This window comes from Balaenoptera acutorostrata, chromosome 1, assembly GCF_949987535.1.
Source record: "Balaenoptera acutorostrata chromosome 1, mBalAcu1.1, whole genome shotgun sequence".
Taxonomy (NCBI): Eukaryota; Metazoa; Chordata; class Mammalia; order Artiodactyla; family Balaenopteridae; genus Balaenoptera; species Balaenoptera acutorostrata.
Window position 1 is genome coordinate 38,435,881 of NC_080064.1, and position 17,436 is coordinate 38,453,316.

The 17,436-nt window shown below is 44.3% G+C and overlaps 1 protein-coding gene across 13 annotated transcripts in view; it reads left to right on the plus strand.

Moving 5' to 3' along the window:
• MAST2 (microtubule associated serine/threonine kinase 2) overlaps positions 1-17,436 on the plus strand; it is a 204,901-nt gene that overhangs the window by 168,375 nt on the left and 19,090 nt on the right. For 8 of the 13 annotated variants that reach the window (XM_057548200.1, XM_057548204.1, XM_057548222.1 and 5 more), the window contains 6 exons: positions 4,242-4,317; positions 7,596-7,616; positions 9,445-9,523; positions 11,867-12,021; positions 13,961-14,036; positions 16,530-16,739. In XM_057548200.1, coding sequence (XP_057404183.1) covers positions 4,242-4,317; positions 7,596-7,616; positions 9,445-9,523; positions 11,867-12,021; positions 13,961-14,036; positions 16,530-16,739 — 617 coding nt within the window. The remainder of the gene's footprint in view (positions 1-4,241; positions 4,318-7,595; positions 7,617-9,444; positions 9,524-11,866; positions 12,022-13,960; positions 14,037-16,529; positions 16,740-17,436) is intronic. The other 5 variants (XM_057548211.1, XM_057548241.1, XM_057548248.1 and 2 more) reach the window with 2 other exon arrangements.

A 17,436-nucleotide genomic window follows, 5' to 3' on the forward strand; every position in this document is an offset into this window, starting at 1 on the left:
AAAGATCTGTATATGGTTTTGCTAATTTTCTCTATTGTTTTTCTTTGTTTTTTAATTGATTTCTTCAGTTATCTTTGTGCTTTCCTTTATTCTGGGTTTCATTTGCTCTTTTTCTAATTTCTTAAGATAGAAGCTGAGGTCACTGAATTGAGTCATTCTTTTCTAATACAGGTATTTAGTGATATAATTTTCCTGCTATGGAATTGCTTTAACTGATATGATATGTTTTCATTTTTATTTAGTTTAAAATACTTTTCTAATTTCCCTTTTCGTTTCTGCTTTGACCCACAGATTATTCAGAAGTGTGTTGTTTAGTTTCCAAATATTTAGAGATTTTCCAAAGGTCTTTCTGTTACTGATTTCTAATTAAATTTCATTGTGGTCAGAGAACATACTTTATATGTCTTGAATTCTTTTAAATTTATTGGATCTTGTTTTATGGACCAGAATTTGATCCTTCTTAGTACATGTTCCACGTTCACTTGAAAAGAATGTATATTCTGCTGTTGTTTGGTATTTTTTCCTTAAGTGTTTGGTCAAATTTATCAGTGAAATATCTGAGACTGATCTTTTCTTTTTTGAATGATTATGAATATTGATACTTTCTTTAATAAGTTCTTTTTTTTTTATCCAGTCTTACAATCTCTGTCTTTTAATTGGGGCTTTTAGACTATTTACATTTACTTACTATTGTTGTTGATATGGTTTGGTTTAAATCTGTCACCTTCCTATTTGTTTTCTAATTGTACCATCTGTTTTTTCTTCTTTGCTCTTTTGCTCTTTTATTTGGGGTTTAGTGTTTTTTATTCCATTTCATATCCTTTATTGGCTTATGAGCTATAACTCTTTGTTATTTAGTGGTTGGATTAGCATGTATAGTATATATCTTTATCACCATACTAATCCACTTCACATATAGCTAACTTTTCCAGTGCTCTTCATTCTTTTGTGTAGATCTATATTTCCTCCTGGTATTATTTTCCTTCTGCCTAAAGGAAATTTTAAAAATATTTCTTGTAGTGCAATCTTCTGTTGAGCATTTCGTTTGGCTTTTTTATCTGAAAATATCTTTATTTCACCTTTGTTTTTTAAAAATATTTTCACTGGTGCAATGACTTCTGACACTAACTGCCCAGAATTAGGCGAGACTTCTCAGGTTATGGGCACAGTCCTCCACAAAACTATCATTACTTTAGACATCCATGCTTGGTGATTCCCAGGCCACCCATAATTCTGACCAATTGGATACAAATTCAAGGGTTCCCACTACCTCCTCAGGTTTAATAATTTGCTAGAATGACTTACAGAACTCAGGAAAGCACTATACTTACAAATACAGTTTTATTATAGCAAAAAGGGTACATTAAGAACCAGCCAGGGACTTCCCCGGTGGTCCAGTGGTTAAGAATCCGCCTTCCAATGTAGGGGACATGGATTTGATCCCTGGTCGGGGAACTAAGATCCCACATGCCATGGGGCGACTAAGCCAGCATGCTCTAGAGCCTGCTTACCACAACTGGAGAGCCCACACGCCACAACTACTGAGCCTGTGCACTCTGGAACCCACGCGCCACAACTAGAGAGGCTGCGCACTACAAGTACTGAGCCTGTGCGCCACAACAAAGAGCCTGCGTGCACCACAACTAAGACCCAATGCAGCCAAATAAATAAAAGAATCAGCCAAAAAAAGAGACTTATAAGGTGAGGTCTGGGAGGGTCCCACGTGTGAAGCTTCCAGTGCCTTCTCGCCATGAAGTCTAGATGCATCAATCCCCCGGCACGCTGGTGTGTAACAGTACGCAGAGTATTATTAACCAGGAAAGCTCATCAAAGCTTTGGTGTCCAGAGTGCTTATTGGGGTTTCATTATGTAGATGTGATTGATTGATTCATTGGCTATGTGATTGAACTCAGTCTCTAGCACCCCTCCATTCCCTGGAGGTCAGAGTAATATCAGATGGCGTAAAGCCCCAGCCCTCTAGTCACATGATTGGTCATCTCATTTGCATAAACTGTCTGGCCCCACCATAAATAACAAAGACACTCCCATCACTTGGGAAATTGCAAAGATTTAGAGGCACATTCCCAGGAACTGGGGACAAATGCCACCAGATTCTTTATTACACAATAGCTGGTATAGAATTCTAGGTTGGTAGGATTTGTGTTTTTTTTCATTAATTTAAAGATGTTCCATTGCCTTCATGCATTGTTTTCAATGAGAAGTCTGCTATAATCCTTATCTTTGTTTCTCTGTATATAACATGTCTTTCTTACCCCCCTATCCACCTCCCAACTGCTTCTAAGATTTTTCTTTTTATCATGAGTTTTGAGCAATATGATTATAATGTGCTTTGGTATAGTTTTCTTCCTCTTTCTCTCAGGGTTCTTGGAGATTCTTAGATATGTGCGTTTATAGTTTTTTTCCACCAAATTTGGAAAACTGTCAGCCATTATTTCTTCAAATATGTTTTCTGCTCCCCCACTCTCTTCTCCTTTAAGGATTATTAGTCTGCTTGAAGTTGTCTCACAGCTCAGTGATGTGCTGGTTTTTATTATTGTTGTTGTTGTTGTTTACAGCTTTATTTCCTCTTAGTGTTAGTTATTTCTGACATATGTGTGTTCTGTGAATCCCTAGCTTTACTGTGAGCACCTGGAAGATTCATGTTCTTCCCGATAACCATCACCACACCTGGTCCTTGGAAGGCTGGTCATTGTTTGTAGGATACTCATGTCCGGCGATTTCCTTGAGGCTTTAGCTGGGTGGTTTTGGGAACCAACAAAGGGCATCTAGTTTTACATGTCAGGGATCAAACTGAAGGTACTTTTTAATCTCTGAGATGACACTATTTAAAAAGAATAGGGATTTTTTTTTTTTTTAAGACCTTGATAATTCTGAGGAGGCCTGATTCTTTTTAAGTCCTGCCTAAGGAAACAGTTGTTCTAAATCACTTTTCTCACACCCTGGTGGCATGTGCCAGCCAGGAGGTGGGATAGATTGTAGGAGATAGCCCTAGACACATGGGAAACCCAGAGTTGGTACTAGGTTGAGAGCATAAGGTTGTACACCTCATTGGGGATCCCTGTCAAGGGAATGAGTGGAAGCTGAAAATGCCTCTTCTTCACTAGTTCTCCTAAAGAGAGTGCCTTTATATAATTGATACAGAGGTGCTGCATAGGGTTGGGGGGCATTGTTTGAGAGGCTGGTTTTTCCAAGATCAGTACAGAAAGGCAAGTGCTATCCACACCTGCTGAATGGAGATAATGAGAAACACCTGGACAGCTTCATGGCACCTTGGAACAGTCATACCCTATACAGGAAATAAACTGCCCAAGAAAAATCCAGGGCATGGTGAACTACCAGGTCCCTGGATAGCAGTTCCTCATAGCCAGTGTTGGTTCATAGAGGTGAGCACAGAAGTGGGGAGGTGGGCAGGGATTGGCAGAGTGGTTAGCACATCATAGAGTATGGTGCTTACTTCAACATGATTTTTGGGTAGAGACATGTTGGCAGTTCCTCCTAAATACCAGCCCCCAGCTGGAAGTTAGACCAAAGAAGTATGGCAGGCTTAGGTTTGAGAATTGTGGTCATAGTGCTAAGGTAAGCACACAGTTTTGTTCAAAGCTTCTGAGCTATAAGTTTACAAGTTATAAGGGACATGTGAAAACTAATAAAGAGATAGAGGTAATTCCTACACTGTGAAGGGGTTGGGCATGCTTTGCAGACTTGGGGGCCTTGTGTATGGACTGTTTAAGGAGCACTGCTCTCCTGAGAACTTCATTTTCGCTTAAGCACACATATTTCTGGGTTAGCCCCTTGGATGCAGTGTGCAGAGATATATGTGCAAGAGACCTTCAGGCCAGGAGTCCCGTTGCCCTTTGAGAAGTGTGAGCGTTTGGCCATGCTATCTGTACTGAATGAGTTCAAGCCTTTGGAAAGTTGGGTTAACTTGAATAGGCAGATTGGAACCTGAGGTGTTCCAAGGAGGGCAGGTTGCTGCTAGATCTAAAACAGATGTCTGAGAAGCATAGATGGTTACAGCCAACTTGGGAACAAGGGAGAAACCTCTGGGCTGCCAATTTTTGCAGAGAGAATCACTAAACTAATGGTGGACCTGGAAAAATAACCATATAATGCTAATTGCCGGTGCTAGGGGCTGATTTCTTCCCTGAAGGTTATTATCATCTCAACCCTCCTCAGAAGCAAACCTCACAGAGGATTTCTTTTGCTTTCCTTGTCCACAGGTAACAGTCCTTTGGACAGCCCCCGGAATTTCTCTCCAAATGCACCTGCTCACTTTTCCTTTGTTCCTGCCCGTAGGTAAGTTGATAGAAAAACTCCTCTGTGACTAACGTGTGGCATTTGCATGAATGTCAGTTAAATATCAGCTTCCTCCTTTGAGGCACTGCCCTTCCAAGTGTGTTACCTTGGTCTACCAGCCATCAAAATTCCTTTCCTGCTTTCCTCGCCCAGGTCATAAACATCTTGTTCAAGCTTTGCTTTCCAAACACCATAGGTATTTGTGTTTGAATGTTCAAATGGGCAAGTAGATATTACAAGTGAATTTATTTTATAATCTTAAGCACAAGTCCCTGGTTTCCTGAGGGTATGTTCGAAAACATTATATTCTTGATTGAAAGCTATCCTAGAGTGATCGATGAGAAAATGGGTTCTCCTCCCAGGAGGACCCAAAGTTATACTCTTATTCCTCTAACTCAGGTAGTTCCAGGGAACTGGAAGAGGCCATTTATGCCTCCCTCCTTGGGGATAAAGAGACTACCAGGTCTTCACTTATCCTCCCATGAATTTAGAAAGATTTGGTGTGTTGCAGAGCCGTGCTTGTATTCCTCGCATTTCACTTATTTCTGGAAATGATATCAACTTATCCCTGGCCCACGGTAGCAATCCTGACAGTTCAGCCCATTGCCAGCGTATCACCTGGCCTCTGGAGAAGTACTGAGCTGATTGACATGAGTCAATCCATATACCAAGACTTCTTCTTTTTGTTTTTTTTTAAATACATTTATTTATTGTTTATTTTTGGCTGTGTTGGGTCTTCGTTGCTGCATGTGGGCTTTCTCTAGTTGTGGTGAGTGGGGGCTACTCTTCGTTGTGGTGTGCGGGCTTCTCATTGCGGTGGCTTCTCTTGTTGCAGAGCATGGGCTCTAGGCACACAGGCTTCAGTAGCTGTGGCACGCGGCTCAGTAGTTGTGGCTCGTGGGCTCTGGAGCGCAGGCTCGGTAGTTGTGGCACACGGGCTTAGTTGCTCCGCAGCATGTGGGATCTTCCCAGACCAGGGCTCGAACCCATGTCCCCTGCATTGGCAGGCAGATTCTTAACCACTGCGCCACCAGGGAAGTACCCCAAGACTTCTTATACAAATTATTTACTTTTCAGAACATCTCTAAAATTCTTTCTTGGCAGCATTCACGTTCTTTGACTTTATTTTTTATTTTTATTTTTAAAAATATTCTTGGTTAGAGTCAGTCTTTGGTATTAAGACCTCCAGAAAAATCATGGCTCCAGATTTGGAGCCTCTAATGGATGGAGAATGATATATACATCTTGAGATCAGAGTAGTAGTAGTAGTACTCAGACTACTTTTTTAAAAGAGATAACAGAAAAAGAACAGATTCCTAATTTAACAGCATTAACTCACTGTTAAAATGGCAACCCAGAAGAAATCCACCCCCTTCCTCTCCAGGATTCTGTGAGCTGAAAAGGACGTGGACAGGTTGGGAGAAGTTTGATGGCTGACTTGGGTGCCCCTCCTGACCCAATTGCCTTACTCAAAGCAAGTATCGTCAGAGTTTGTTCTATGGACTCACCTCTCCTACCCTGTGTAACTTCGTTAGTTAACTAAGGATCCAGATAGGAACACTTACAGTATAGGTATATAATGGATGGATGCATTTGCTTTCCAGCCCAGCTGAAAGTCTAACTTATCCCAGACTTCCTGCCTTGATTGTGTTTGAACTGTAGCCTCAGATTAGGTCTGAGCTGGGACAGTAGAACCTGTGACCATTCTCTGTAAATGGCATTGAGTCATTTCCCATTCATTCAATAAATGTTTACTGAGTACCCAGTAAGCCCAGGCACATGCTGGGTACTTAGTTATATAGTGGGAACCAGACAGACAGAGCCCTAACTTTCTAGAAACTTAGTAGACTTAGTAGAGTCTGTGCACTTGTTGTTCCCTTTGAGGGAATGCTGTTCCCTCAGGTCTTTGTTTAGTTAACTCCTTCTTGTCTTTCATTTCTTATCTTAAATGTCAACTCCCCAGAGAGGCCTTCCCTCACCATAAAGGAGCCCCCTCATCATTCTCCAGCAAACCATCCAGTTTTATTTCCAAACTAGTACTTTTCAATGCCTGATACAGTCACCCCTCGGTATCCAGAGGGGATTGGTTCCAGGACCCTGGTGGATACCAAAGTCTACAGGTGTTTAAATCCCTTATATAAAATGGCATAGTATTTGCATATAACCTATGCACATCCTCTTGTATACTTTAAATCATCTCTAGATTACTTATAATACCTAATGCAATGTAAATGCTATGTAAATAGTTTTAAATACAGTGTGAATAGTTGCTGACACGGAGCACATTCAAGTTTGGCTTTGTGGAACTTTCTGGATTTTTTTTCCCCTGAATATTTTTGATTCAGTGTTGGTTGAATCTACAGATGCAGAACCCGTGGATAAGGAGGGCTGACTGTAGTTTCTTATTTGTTTTCTGTTTCCTCTCAACCAGAATCAAAGCACCTTTAATAGAGATGCCTTAATATGTTGAAAGTATGTCTGCTAGTATATAATAAGCACTCAGTCGGTGCTTATTGATTGAATGAGTGGTGGGGAAGAATAACGAACAAGCAAACAAACAAATATATAGCTGTAACCTGTGATAAGCACCGTGAAGGGAAAGAACATGATGCTGCCTAAAAAAGTAGGAAAGGAATGAGGCTGGAGAGTCTGTACTGGGTGGTCATGTAAGGCCTCTCGGAAGGAGTGACTTTTAAGCCAACCTGAAGGATAAGAAGGAGCCTGCCATGTTGGGAGTGAGGATGCAGGTGTGTAGACCAATCCATGCAGAGGGAATAGCATGTTCCATTGGTGTCCTGTGTCTGCATCATTCCCTGGGCTTTAGGAGTAGGATCAGCCAGGGGCTTTGGGACCTGGTATTACCACTGAGATCCACACAGGTCTGTGCTAGGTGGCCTGAAGTCTGAGTCGTGTGTGTGGAAGACAGAACCCCGGGCTGTCCCCTTACCAGACATAGTAGGAAAAGTAGCTAGGTATTGGTGGGGGAGGGGAGGAAGACTTCAACCCTGCGAAACAAGGTACTCAGGAATTGTGTTTCCTATCACTGAAGTTGGGCATGAGCTTTATAGCATCACATTAGTTTGGAATATCACACAAAAGGCAGATTTAATGAAACTCTAGGGATAGACCCATTAGTCACACAATTTCACTACTAACTTACACACATTCGTAAACAAAAGGTTTGTCTCTGCCAAGCTAGACCAAATGCCAAGCGTCAAACAGAGCAGTCTCTCTGGTTCCCTTTGATTCTCACTTTAATGTATGTCTTTTCACTACAGCCATGGCCACAGAGCAGACAGGTAATAGCGGACGTGATGGGGAGAGGGGCTGGGAAACTGCTATGCATGGCCAGCCAGTATGGTTTGTGGTTTTATGCTTGGTGAGAACTGGCTGTGATGAGTCTTCTCTGACTGTGGGTATGAACATTTGGCCTTTCATTTCTATCAAAGAGGCCCTAAGGGAGCCCCCTCTACCTGCTGGAACCAAGGCTCCGTGCTCATATGTTTAGAAGGCAGGATTTGCTAAATATTTAGTTCCAAGCTTCTGAGCGTAGGGACAGGTCACCCTCATTCCCACAACTTTCCTCAGTCACTCAGTGGGATGACCAGGCAGAGGAAATGGAGGCATCCTGTAGTGGCATTTCTGACTCTGGTGGTCCCTGCTCTTCAGTTTACAGAAAAATGGCTGCCATGCAGTTGGTTCCCATTTCTGTATGAAGGAGGAAAAATCACGTGTGGAGAAGTGTATCTGACAAGGGTTTGGGAAATGCCTCCCTGAGTTAGACTAGTCCCATCTTTGCTGAGCTCTGTTTTCCTGGAATTGACTTGCTTCCTTGTGTAGAACTCTCAGGACCCAAAAGAGAGAGCAGAGAGAATATCATGTTTGAGCAGCCTCCTGGACATTTCTTTGCCTCAGAGACTAGGTTCCAGCAGGACCGGCTGCCTGGGTGGCATGAAGTTTGAGTCATGTGCATGTGGCATGGAACCCCCGGCTGTCCCCTTACAGAACATAGTAGGAAAAGCTGCTTAGTGGTGGGGGTGGAGAGGAGTGCTTCCAAAAGAGAAGCCCTGGCAAGATTGATTCCTTTTTTTCCTTCTTCCTCTCCATGCCTCCCCGCACCCACCTTTAACTGTGGAGCCTGGGACAATTCATCCAGATCTCTGGGTCTTAATGTTTTCTCTGAAGATTGAGAGTATTGAACTTAACTTCTAAAGGTCCTCCATTGCTAACGTTCTTAGGTTCTGTGGGTCACATCAAAGAAGTTTTTCTATAACTTCAACTAGAGCAGGCTGTACCCCTAAGCTCCACAAGAAAGAACATTTGTGTTACAACACATCCTGTAGTCCAGGAAAGAATCACTTGTCCATGTTATAAAAGCTTCAAACCAGATACTTGCTTGATCTTTCTTCTCTAAAGCAAAGCAGATAACTGTGGTTCTCTGTGATGAGAGCTTCAGAGCACATCCTCTAAAGAGCAGCTAGAAGCCTGCCCCGAAGTCTCATATATGGCCAAGGCTATGCCACTTCACTCTTCTTTCATAAGGTTGCTGTCATTCTTTGGCAAACATTCTCAAAGATTGGATTTATGAGTCCTAATGGGTCCTGGGTAGCCTTTGACTATTTGCAATCTATTGATTCATACTCAGACCCAGGTGGTAGTTTTGCTTCTTCCCGGTTATCAACCCAGTGGCCTGGGGAACACCAAAGGACCCTTCGCATGGAGCCTTCAGAAAAGGAACTAGCATTTCAGTGGCAGTTCTCTCCTTGTGATGATGCCTTTAGCTGCAGTCCTCTGTCATTGCTTCTCTGTCATTGCTAAAAGTGAATAAGTTGAGAGTATAAAGATTTTTATTCCAAAACCATAGTATTGCATAACAGATATTCTTATTTAAAGTTATGGACTCCTTTATAGTCAGAGATGTCTGTCTTTGCAGTGGAAAACACACAACAATAGGCCCCTTGTAGGAAAGAGATATGAAAGCATGTGCTGGACTGAGCAGTACTGTCTTGAGACAAGAAGAGCCTACCAATGAATCAACTGCCCCAAAAAACCTGATGGAAAGACAGGCAGGTCCTGGGCTCAGGGTGGGGTTCGGTAGAAACTGCCTAACATTCTTTTCTTACATAGGACCGATGGACGGCGCTGGTCTTTGGCCTCTTTACCTTCTTCAGGCTATGGAACCAACACTCCTAGTTCTACTGTCTCAGTAAGTAGCCAAATCTGTGGCCGTACCTCCTTCACCCTGAGGAAATACTTCCCTACAGGTATTGCTCCCTGTCCCTACAGTGTTGCAAAATGGTTCTCAACTTTTTCTCCAAAGCCCAACTCAAAGAGGTTGCTGAGGTCTGGTGGCCCTTAACAGCCATAGTCAGATCCATTAAGTGCCTTTGGAAAGAATTAACCAGCATGTTTCTGAGCGTCAGTTATTCCTAGTGGAGTCAGAAGAGGGCTTGCGAATGGACTTTTGCTTTGCCCACGAGGCCAGGCACAGGGACTCCTAAGCACGGTTCCCTTGCTCCCCTATTTTATTTGTAGAACTGCAACCAAGAGCAGATAACACCACCCCCCCCCCATGTCACAAAGGCCTGGTAGACCCTCCTCCAACTTTTTCACCTTTTCCTTTCAAAAAAGAAGGGGAGGATGAATGTGATTTGATATTCAAGTTTGATTGTATATCAGCAAAAAAAAATATTGGGCCTGTCTCTAAAACTTCTAGTTATATCTCTTTTAGAGAAGATTTTAGCCTAAAACACAACAAATGTCCTAACTGCCACTATGCACAATTGACCCTAAAATGAGTCTTCCTCATTGAGCGACATTTAATTGAAGCCAGGATGACAAGTTGTCAAACACGTTCTGTAAAGGGTACATATTTTAGGCTTTGTAGGCCACAGACTGGATGACCCGTTCCTCCATGTCTTCCACCGTTCTTCAGGTCTTCTCAGCTCAGTTTGTATTCATAAATCCCAAGCAGGTAAAAGAAGTTATCATTTCCTCCCTTGACCTAGATATTACTCTATTTTAAAATTTTTTATTTATTATTTTTTTGGCTGCTCTGTGCTGCATGTGGGATCTTAGTTCCCCAACCAGGGATCGAACCCGTGCCCCCTGCAGTGAAAGCACGGAGTCTTAACCACTGGACCACCAGGAAAGTCTTAGATTTTACTCTTAAATTAATCCAAAGATCTCACTGGTCTTTTGGCAGCTGTTTAGTTTCAGATCTTTCCCTAGTAAATATCCCTTCCCCATAATCCTTTACTCAAACAGGTGATTTTTGAGACCCAAAGTAAGAGTCATGTATTTATTATATATATATATTCCTGTTCAATAAGTTTTAATAGACTCAACCCATTGCTCCAGCTTATTTTATTGGAATACCTTAAAATACCAATTTTGCTTCATGTTAGTTGCATTTGGGTGAGAATACTTTTTGCAACTTCTATACAAATCATTTGTAAAAATGTGACCAAGACAGAGCCTCATGAAAACTTCCCACTAGCTGTTTACAACTTTATGTATTATAGGATTCCATGAGAGAAGTGTGCACTGTAAGTCAAAAAAAATTTTGATTTCTCACTTGGTATTAAGGCTTACGTGTGGCAACAGAGTTTTCTTGGTGTGGCACTGCAGCTTTGAGTGTAAATGAATTTAGACATTTAACCCCAGATCCTTCATCAGTTGGTGAACAGAAATTGAGCCAATAGTGTTAGATTTGCTGCTGCTGTAGCCAGTCTTGTCAGGTAAGGGCGGGAGTTCACTGATCCAGGTGCTGACCGGGGCTGCCACGGCAATGGCTGCATTGGTGGGATGCCTGTAATAGCACAGCTCACTCCCTCAAATGGGCTCTTGTGATTGTGGAATCTCAGTCGTTGGGCCATGTTTAGAATTCTTAATTGTTTTCAGGTCAAGTCTAATCTTTGGGTTCTAGATCTAAAAATAATTTTCTTCCCTGCTGGATTTTCTTGCCTATTGGTGTCCCTAGAGCCTGGGCAAAGCCTTCACAGCTGCAGCAAAGCCAGTTGCCCTCTGGGTAACAGCCTAAAGGAAACATTGCTGAGCCATCCTGGGGCTCTCCCAAGGTGTTGTAGAAGGGGAAACTTACGGGATTGTCATTTGTAGGCTGGGCATACCTAGAACATTTCCTAATAAGCCAGGAAGCATGATTTATTAATTACTTTCCATTCTAACTAGCCAAAAGCTTCACTGAGGGCAAAGGGTCCATGTGGAAGAATCTGCTTTTTGCCACCTAAAGAGGCTCCCTAGGTAGCTGGAGAGCTGTCACACCTCATGAATGTCTGGGTCTGGCCCCCTGCAAGGCTCATGAAGGACAATAGTATCTTGGCTTCGTCAGAACTGAGAGCTCTGAAGGATAGAGATGAACGGGATCATGCACAGTGGAGGCTCAAGGGGGCGAGGGGAAGCATGCTGGCTGTGGGCTGACTTCAGGTTTACGTTGACTGGGGAGCCCCTGACCATTTTCAGTCCTTCTCCACTTCTAGACTGCCTTAGACATGTCTTTAATGCTTTTTTAAAATGTTGTCCCCTCTAGTCATCATGCTCCTCGCAGGAAAAGCTGCACCAGTTGCCCTTCCAGCCTACAGCCGATGAGCTGCACTTTCTGACGAAGCATTTCAGCACAGAGAGTGTACCCGATGAAGAAGGACGGCAGTCCCCGGCCCTGCGGCCCCGCTCCCGCAGCCTCAGGTGAGGGTGCTCTCCACCCACTGCCCTGGTACCCGTGGAGTTCAGCTTGTCTGCACAGCCTAGGAGTCAACAAACTTATTCCATAAAGGGCAAGGTAGTAAATAATTCACACTTTGTAGGCCATATCATCTCTGGCAGCTACTTACTCTGCTGTTGTGCAGAATCATCCACAGACATTATGTAAACTTTATTTATAAAAGCAGCTGGTGGGCCAGATTTGGTCTGCGGGCCATAGTTTGCCAACCCCTGGCCTAGCACATGGGCACAGCTCAAATGAGTCAAGTGCAGTGAAGCTCAAGCCCTTTGGTATTGGGTACAGCTCAACTCACCATCACAAGAGGTGCCTGAAGATGCTGTCAAGGGGTCCCTCTTTTTCCCTTTGAAAGTAGTTGGCAGTAGAAATGTACTTTGGACTCCATTCAGTAAAAGGAGAGTAATAGTATCATCCATTCTGATGGTGATGGAACTGATGGTGATGGTGATGGGTTCCTCTGATGGAACCCAGAGGCCCAGCATATATAAACTAGGCCAACTAAGAAAGTTGCTTCTGAGGACACTTGTGGCTGACTCGGGGAAGAAGCCCATTGCAGAAGCAGAACTAAATGCCCATCTAAATCTATCTCATTTCCCTGAATCACCTGGGCTCATCAAACCAAACAAACCTTAACAGCTGATTTATCTTGTGTATTCCATAGATTAAATCAGCTCTTCTCTTTGGCATTAGGTGGTAAATCTGTGCCAGAATTCCAGGTTAAGGGAGAGGGTGGAGAATAAAATGATCATGGCTTTAAATGGTCGAGCTCAGATTTCCAGGGTCCCTGGGAAATAAGAAGTTGGTTAACATGTTCAGGGTGGGGGCCCAGAGGAGCAGTGCCTTCCAGGAAGAATCCCCCTCAGGTCATGTTGGCACTGGAAGTGCCAGTGAGCTGAGCCAGACCACAAAGACTGGTTCAAGTTCAGATTGGTGAGAATAATGACTGGGACTGCAGTGCAAAGGGTCAGACATACAACTGAAGGAGTGTGGAGTGTGGAGCCCAGTGTGTTTCTTTGTCTCATACAGAGGAACATCTGAATCTTGGTGCTCTTCACACTCCACACAGAGACAGGGGCGCCTTTTAGGCCATTTGAGACTGAGAGGACTACAGTACCTCTGGGAAATCCCTGAGGATTACTCTTAAAATGCTGGGTAATGTGCATTAATGTAGCAGGCAGACCATGGCCTACTGTAGGGAGGAAAGGCAGAAAAGAACAGTTCTGAACATAGCTCAGCTGGGATCACATGTCGGGCACCAAACTGGGCAGGACCCAAATAACCATTCAGTTGTGTGGCTCAAACTCTGAAATCCTTTAAGAGGATGTAATCACACATGGGCCAAAGGGGAAGATTTAGATGACCCAGGTTTATAATTCACTACGGGCTGGCTGGACTGGCCTCATTCATTTCCCAGGTGAGAGCTAAGTTAGCCCCATTAGATGCAGCTTGTTTAGAAAAGATACAGGTATACACTGTTCTTCCTTTGGTTGTTTTGGTGGTGGTTTGATTTGATTTGATTCCTAGAACATGCTGGGGTATGCCCAACCCCACTGGCCAAAGCAAAGAAGACCCAGAGAGTCCTGTTCTGGAGGAGATGATCCTAGAAGAACCACCAGTGGCCTCAAGAGTGGTCTCCTCCTGTCTAGGCCTTTTCAGGCCCTGGCAGAAGTCTTTGTGAAGGCCAGGCCTCTTACAGGAAGGTAGTCTAGCTCCAGATGGCACAATTTTGAGCTGAACAGTGCTGGCAGCTCCAGGAATAAGAAAGGCTCTGGAACTCAGCACTCCTTAAGGTGGGAGTGTGTGGGTGTTGCAGACAGTGGGTGGGCACGGGCTCTGGGGATGGGCATCTTTCTCCTTGAAGGTTCCCTGGCACTAAAGTAATACAGTTGTTTCTTTCTTATTTAGTCCTGGACGGTCACCAGTTTCCTTTGACAGTGAAATAATAATGATGAATCATGTGTACAAGGAAAGATTCCCCAAGGTAAGGATCCAGTTTAAAGGAGACTGGTAACGCCTCTGAGGATGCCACCTCCAGCCAGCCCCAGTGGGAAGACTGGGGGTGGGGGAGTCACCAGAGGCAATCCGGAAGGAGAGCGGGGAGGCACCAGGAGGAGGAGGACACAAGCATGAGGGCTTTCAGACTGCTGGAGAAGAGGAAGGCAGCAGAGGACTTTAAGTTTGGGGATCGTACTTGCAGAGGCTCTATTTCTCCACTCCCCAGAGAAAGGGGTATCCAGAGGGAAATGTCGAAAACATATCCCACTGTACATTAGTGGGAAGGAAAGAGCAGAGACCTTGTTTCTAACCGTGCACATCAGGATCCATGAGTCGGGGTCCCCCAGAAGGAGATTTGCCCTCTGAGAGCACCTTCATTTAATGCAGATTTCTAAAGCAGCACTCCCATTACCAAGCACAAACAGAGCTACGCTGGAAATTTCCTCTGGCAAGAAGTTGGCCAGAGAGAGCAGTAAGGTCTCAGAGTAAGACAGTAAGACAGCTCAGAGTTGCTATTCACATTTGGACTTGTGTTTTCAAGCAGGGAAATGCTGAGGGAGGAAGGTAGGTTACTGTCCTGAGATGGTTGAGAAATGGTCTTCACAACTGCAGTTTGACTGTAAACCTCCTTGTATGTAGAACGAGGACCTTGTTTCCCATTTGCATTTCTTTTGAACACCACATGCCTAAACACTCTGACCTGGCTTTCTAATGATAGGCCCTGTTCCTGCAGAACACAGCCAGTTCTGTCCGAGAGAGAATCAGGGCCTGACAGAGGCTCCCTCTCCATGACAACAGCAAGCATGGGGTCTTCAAGCCTCTTTCTTCATCCTCCATCCAGACCCCCGGCTCTACCTGTTCATCGGTATCTAGGGTCTACAGTGTGTGGTTCCCTGCTCCTCCAAGAGTGTCCTTTTTCGAGCCTCGAGTAGTCTCCTGGGCACACACGGGTGGCTTAGGGAAAAAGTGCGAAGCCCTTGTGCTTTCCCTCTTGACATTCACAGTGAAGCAGAGCAGTGAGGAGGAGCTCAGACTCTGGAACCAGGCCGACTGGGTTCAAGTTTGTTTCTACCATTTATTATCCTCATGACCCTGGGCAGATTATTTAACTTCTCTGAGCTTCATTTGCCTCATCTGTAATCTGGGATAATAAGAGTATCTATCTCATAGGGAGTTTGTGAAGATTAGTGAACATTAAGCTTTTCTAACTGTGCCCAGGACATAGTAAGCACTCAGTAAGTGTTAGCTGTTATTTCTTTGCTGCCCTGTGGTCTGCACTTTCTAGCCTTCAAATGGGCACTGGAGAGTAAGAGCAAGGAAGAGGGGCAGAATGAACAGCTAGGAAATCATTCTGTTGTGCCTTGGTTCTTCATAAAAAAGTTTGGGTGTGTATAGTGTTTAGAAATGCATCTCACGTGTTTCCTCCTCCTCCTCCTTCTATATTAGGTGTTGTATTGTTATTCTAGCATTGCACATTTGTATGTAAGATGAACTCATGTTAGAAAAAGCATGTTAAGATTCCTTCCACTCCCTCTCCTCTTTCACCTCCCCTCCCCTGCCTCTCTCCCTACCACACCGCTACACCATAAATATATGTGTGTGTGTGTGTATATACACACACATATATATACATATACAAACACCCACTTAAACACACACTGAAAATCAGAAATCACCACCTGGTGGCAAAGGAAAGAAAGCCAAGCCCTAGATAGGCAGTTAGGAACTTGTTAGCTGATGTATATTTGTCGTTTTGACATTCCTGTGCAGTTAGGTCCCCAAGAGGCTTCTGAGCCAGACCTCATGCTGCTCTGCTGGGGATCCAGGTCCATGAGCAGGCAGGTTCACACCTTCAATAAACACTCTCTGAACATCTGCTTAGCTCAGTTGGGTCCTAAGTCCAAGTAAGAGGATCCTGAGATAAATCAAACTCCCACTGACTTGAAGAAGTTCCCAGTCTGGAGAAAGATTTAGAAACCAGGAGTGTCCACACACCAAGTTTATACAGTTGGGAGGTCCAGTGGAAGCACAGAGGAAAGGAAACCCTAGTTTTCCTGGAGGAATCAAAGACTTCCCAGAGGAAAGGTGATGCTTGAACTGAGATTAGAAGGAGTAGTAGGAGTTTGCCAGGCAGGCTTGGCAGAAGAAAAAGCTACACACAGGGAACAGCATAAATGGACAGAGGCATGAGATAGCATGATAAAGGAACAACAGAACCTCAGTGTCCTTAGAGCAAAAGAATGTGCCCTTCAAGGAGTGGGGAGGTGGACAAGGCCAGGTGAGAGAGGGCCTTGATTGTAATGTTTTGACTTGACTTGAAGGTGACCTTTCACGTCTCCAGTCATCAGGTTCCCCAAATGCAACATCAGGAAACCAGGATCACAGAGCCCATCCTTAGGCTCTGACCAGGCCCTTCAGGCTTAGCTCCAGCTGAGCTGGATCAGAAGGGAAGAGTCACTTGTCCTGCTTTGATTTGCAGGCCACCGCACAAATGGAAGAGCATCTAGCAGAGTTCATTTCCTCCAACACTCCAGACAACGTGTTGCCCTTGGCAGACGGAACCTTGAGTTTTATTCATCATCAGGTGATTGAGATGGCCCGAGACTGCCTGGATAAATCTCGGAGTGGCCTCATTACCTCACACTACTTCTATGAACTTCAAGAGAATTTAGAGAAGCTTCTGCAAGATGTGAGTGTCCTTGTTCTGGAACTCTGGTGAATCCGTATAGTAGTGGTTTTTAGTCCCCAGCTAAGATTAAGGCAGTCATGGTGTTCCCAGCCTGCTTGCCACCTCCCTGCTGGTATGCGGGACCCACCCCACATGTGCTGCTGCTGCTGGGCTTTGGTTCCTCCTCAGTCCCCTGCATTTCGCAGAGAAGCCTGTTCGGTGTCAGAACTCAGTGCTGTGAGTCCTTTCCGTTTCTAATACCAATTGCTCTTCCCGAGGCTCCAACGTTGGTAGTGTTCATAAATATTTGCCTAGGAGATTTGTAACCCAGAGCCAAAAAGAGGCCCCAGTGGCTGTAGTGGGCTCTCTTTTGGTAGACATACTGGTGTAAGCAGAACCTTGAGACTGCTTCTCCTCAGTCGAGGGAAAACAGACCCGAGGACTGCACTACGGGTTTATCCATTTGCCGATATTCTGTTTGCGTAGCAGAAGTTCTCCAGTGGGGACTGATGTGTTTAGAGACCTGATCCTCCCCAGTGTAAAAAGTCTCTGGGCAAAGTAATCCAGAGACCATTGAGTTCTTCTCGCTGCTTCGTGCTCCGCTCTTCGCTTTCCTCTCTGCCTCTCCGATAGGGTGATCGGACGCCTTCCCACTCAGACTACAGTTGCCCATATCACACCATTAGTACAGCTTAGGGGAGAGGAGATGTGCTGTCTC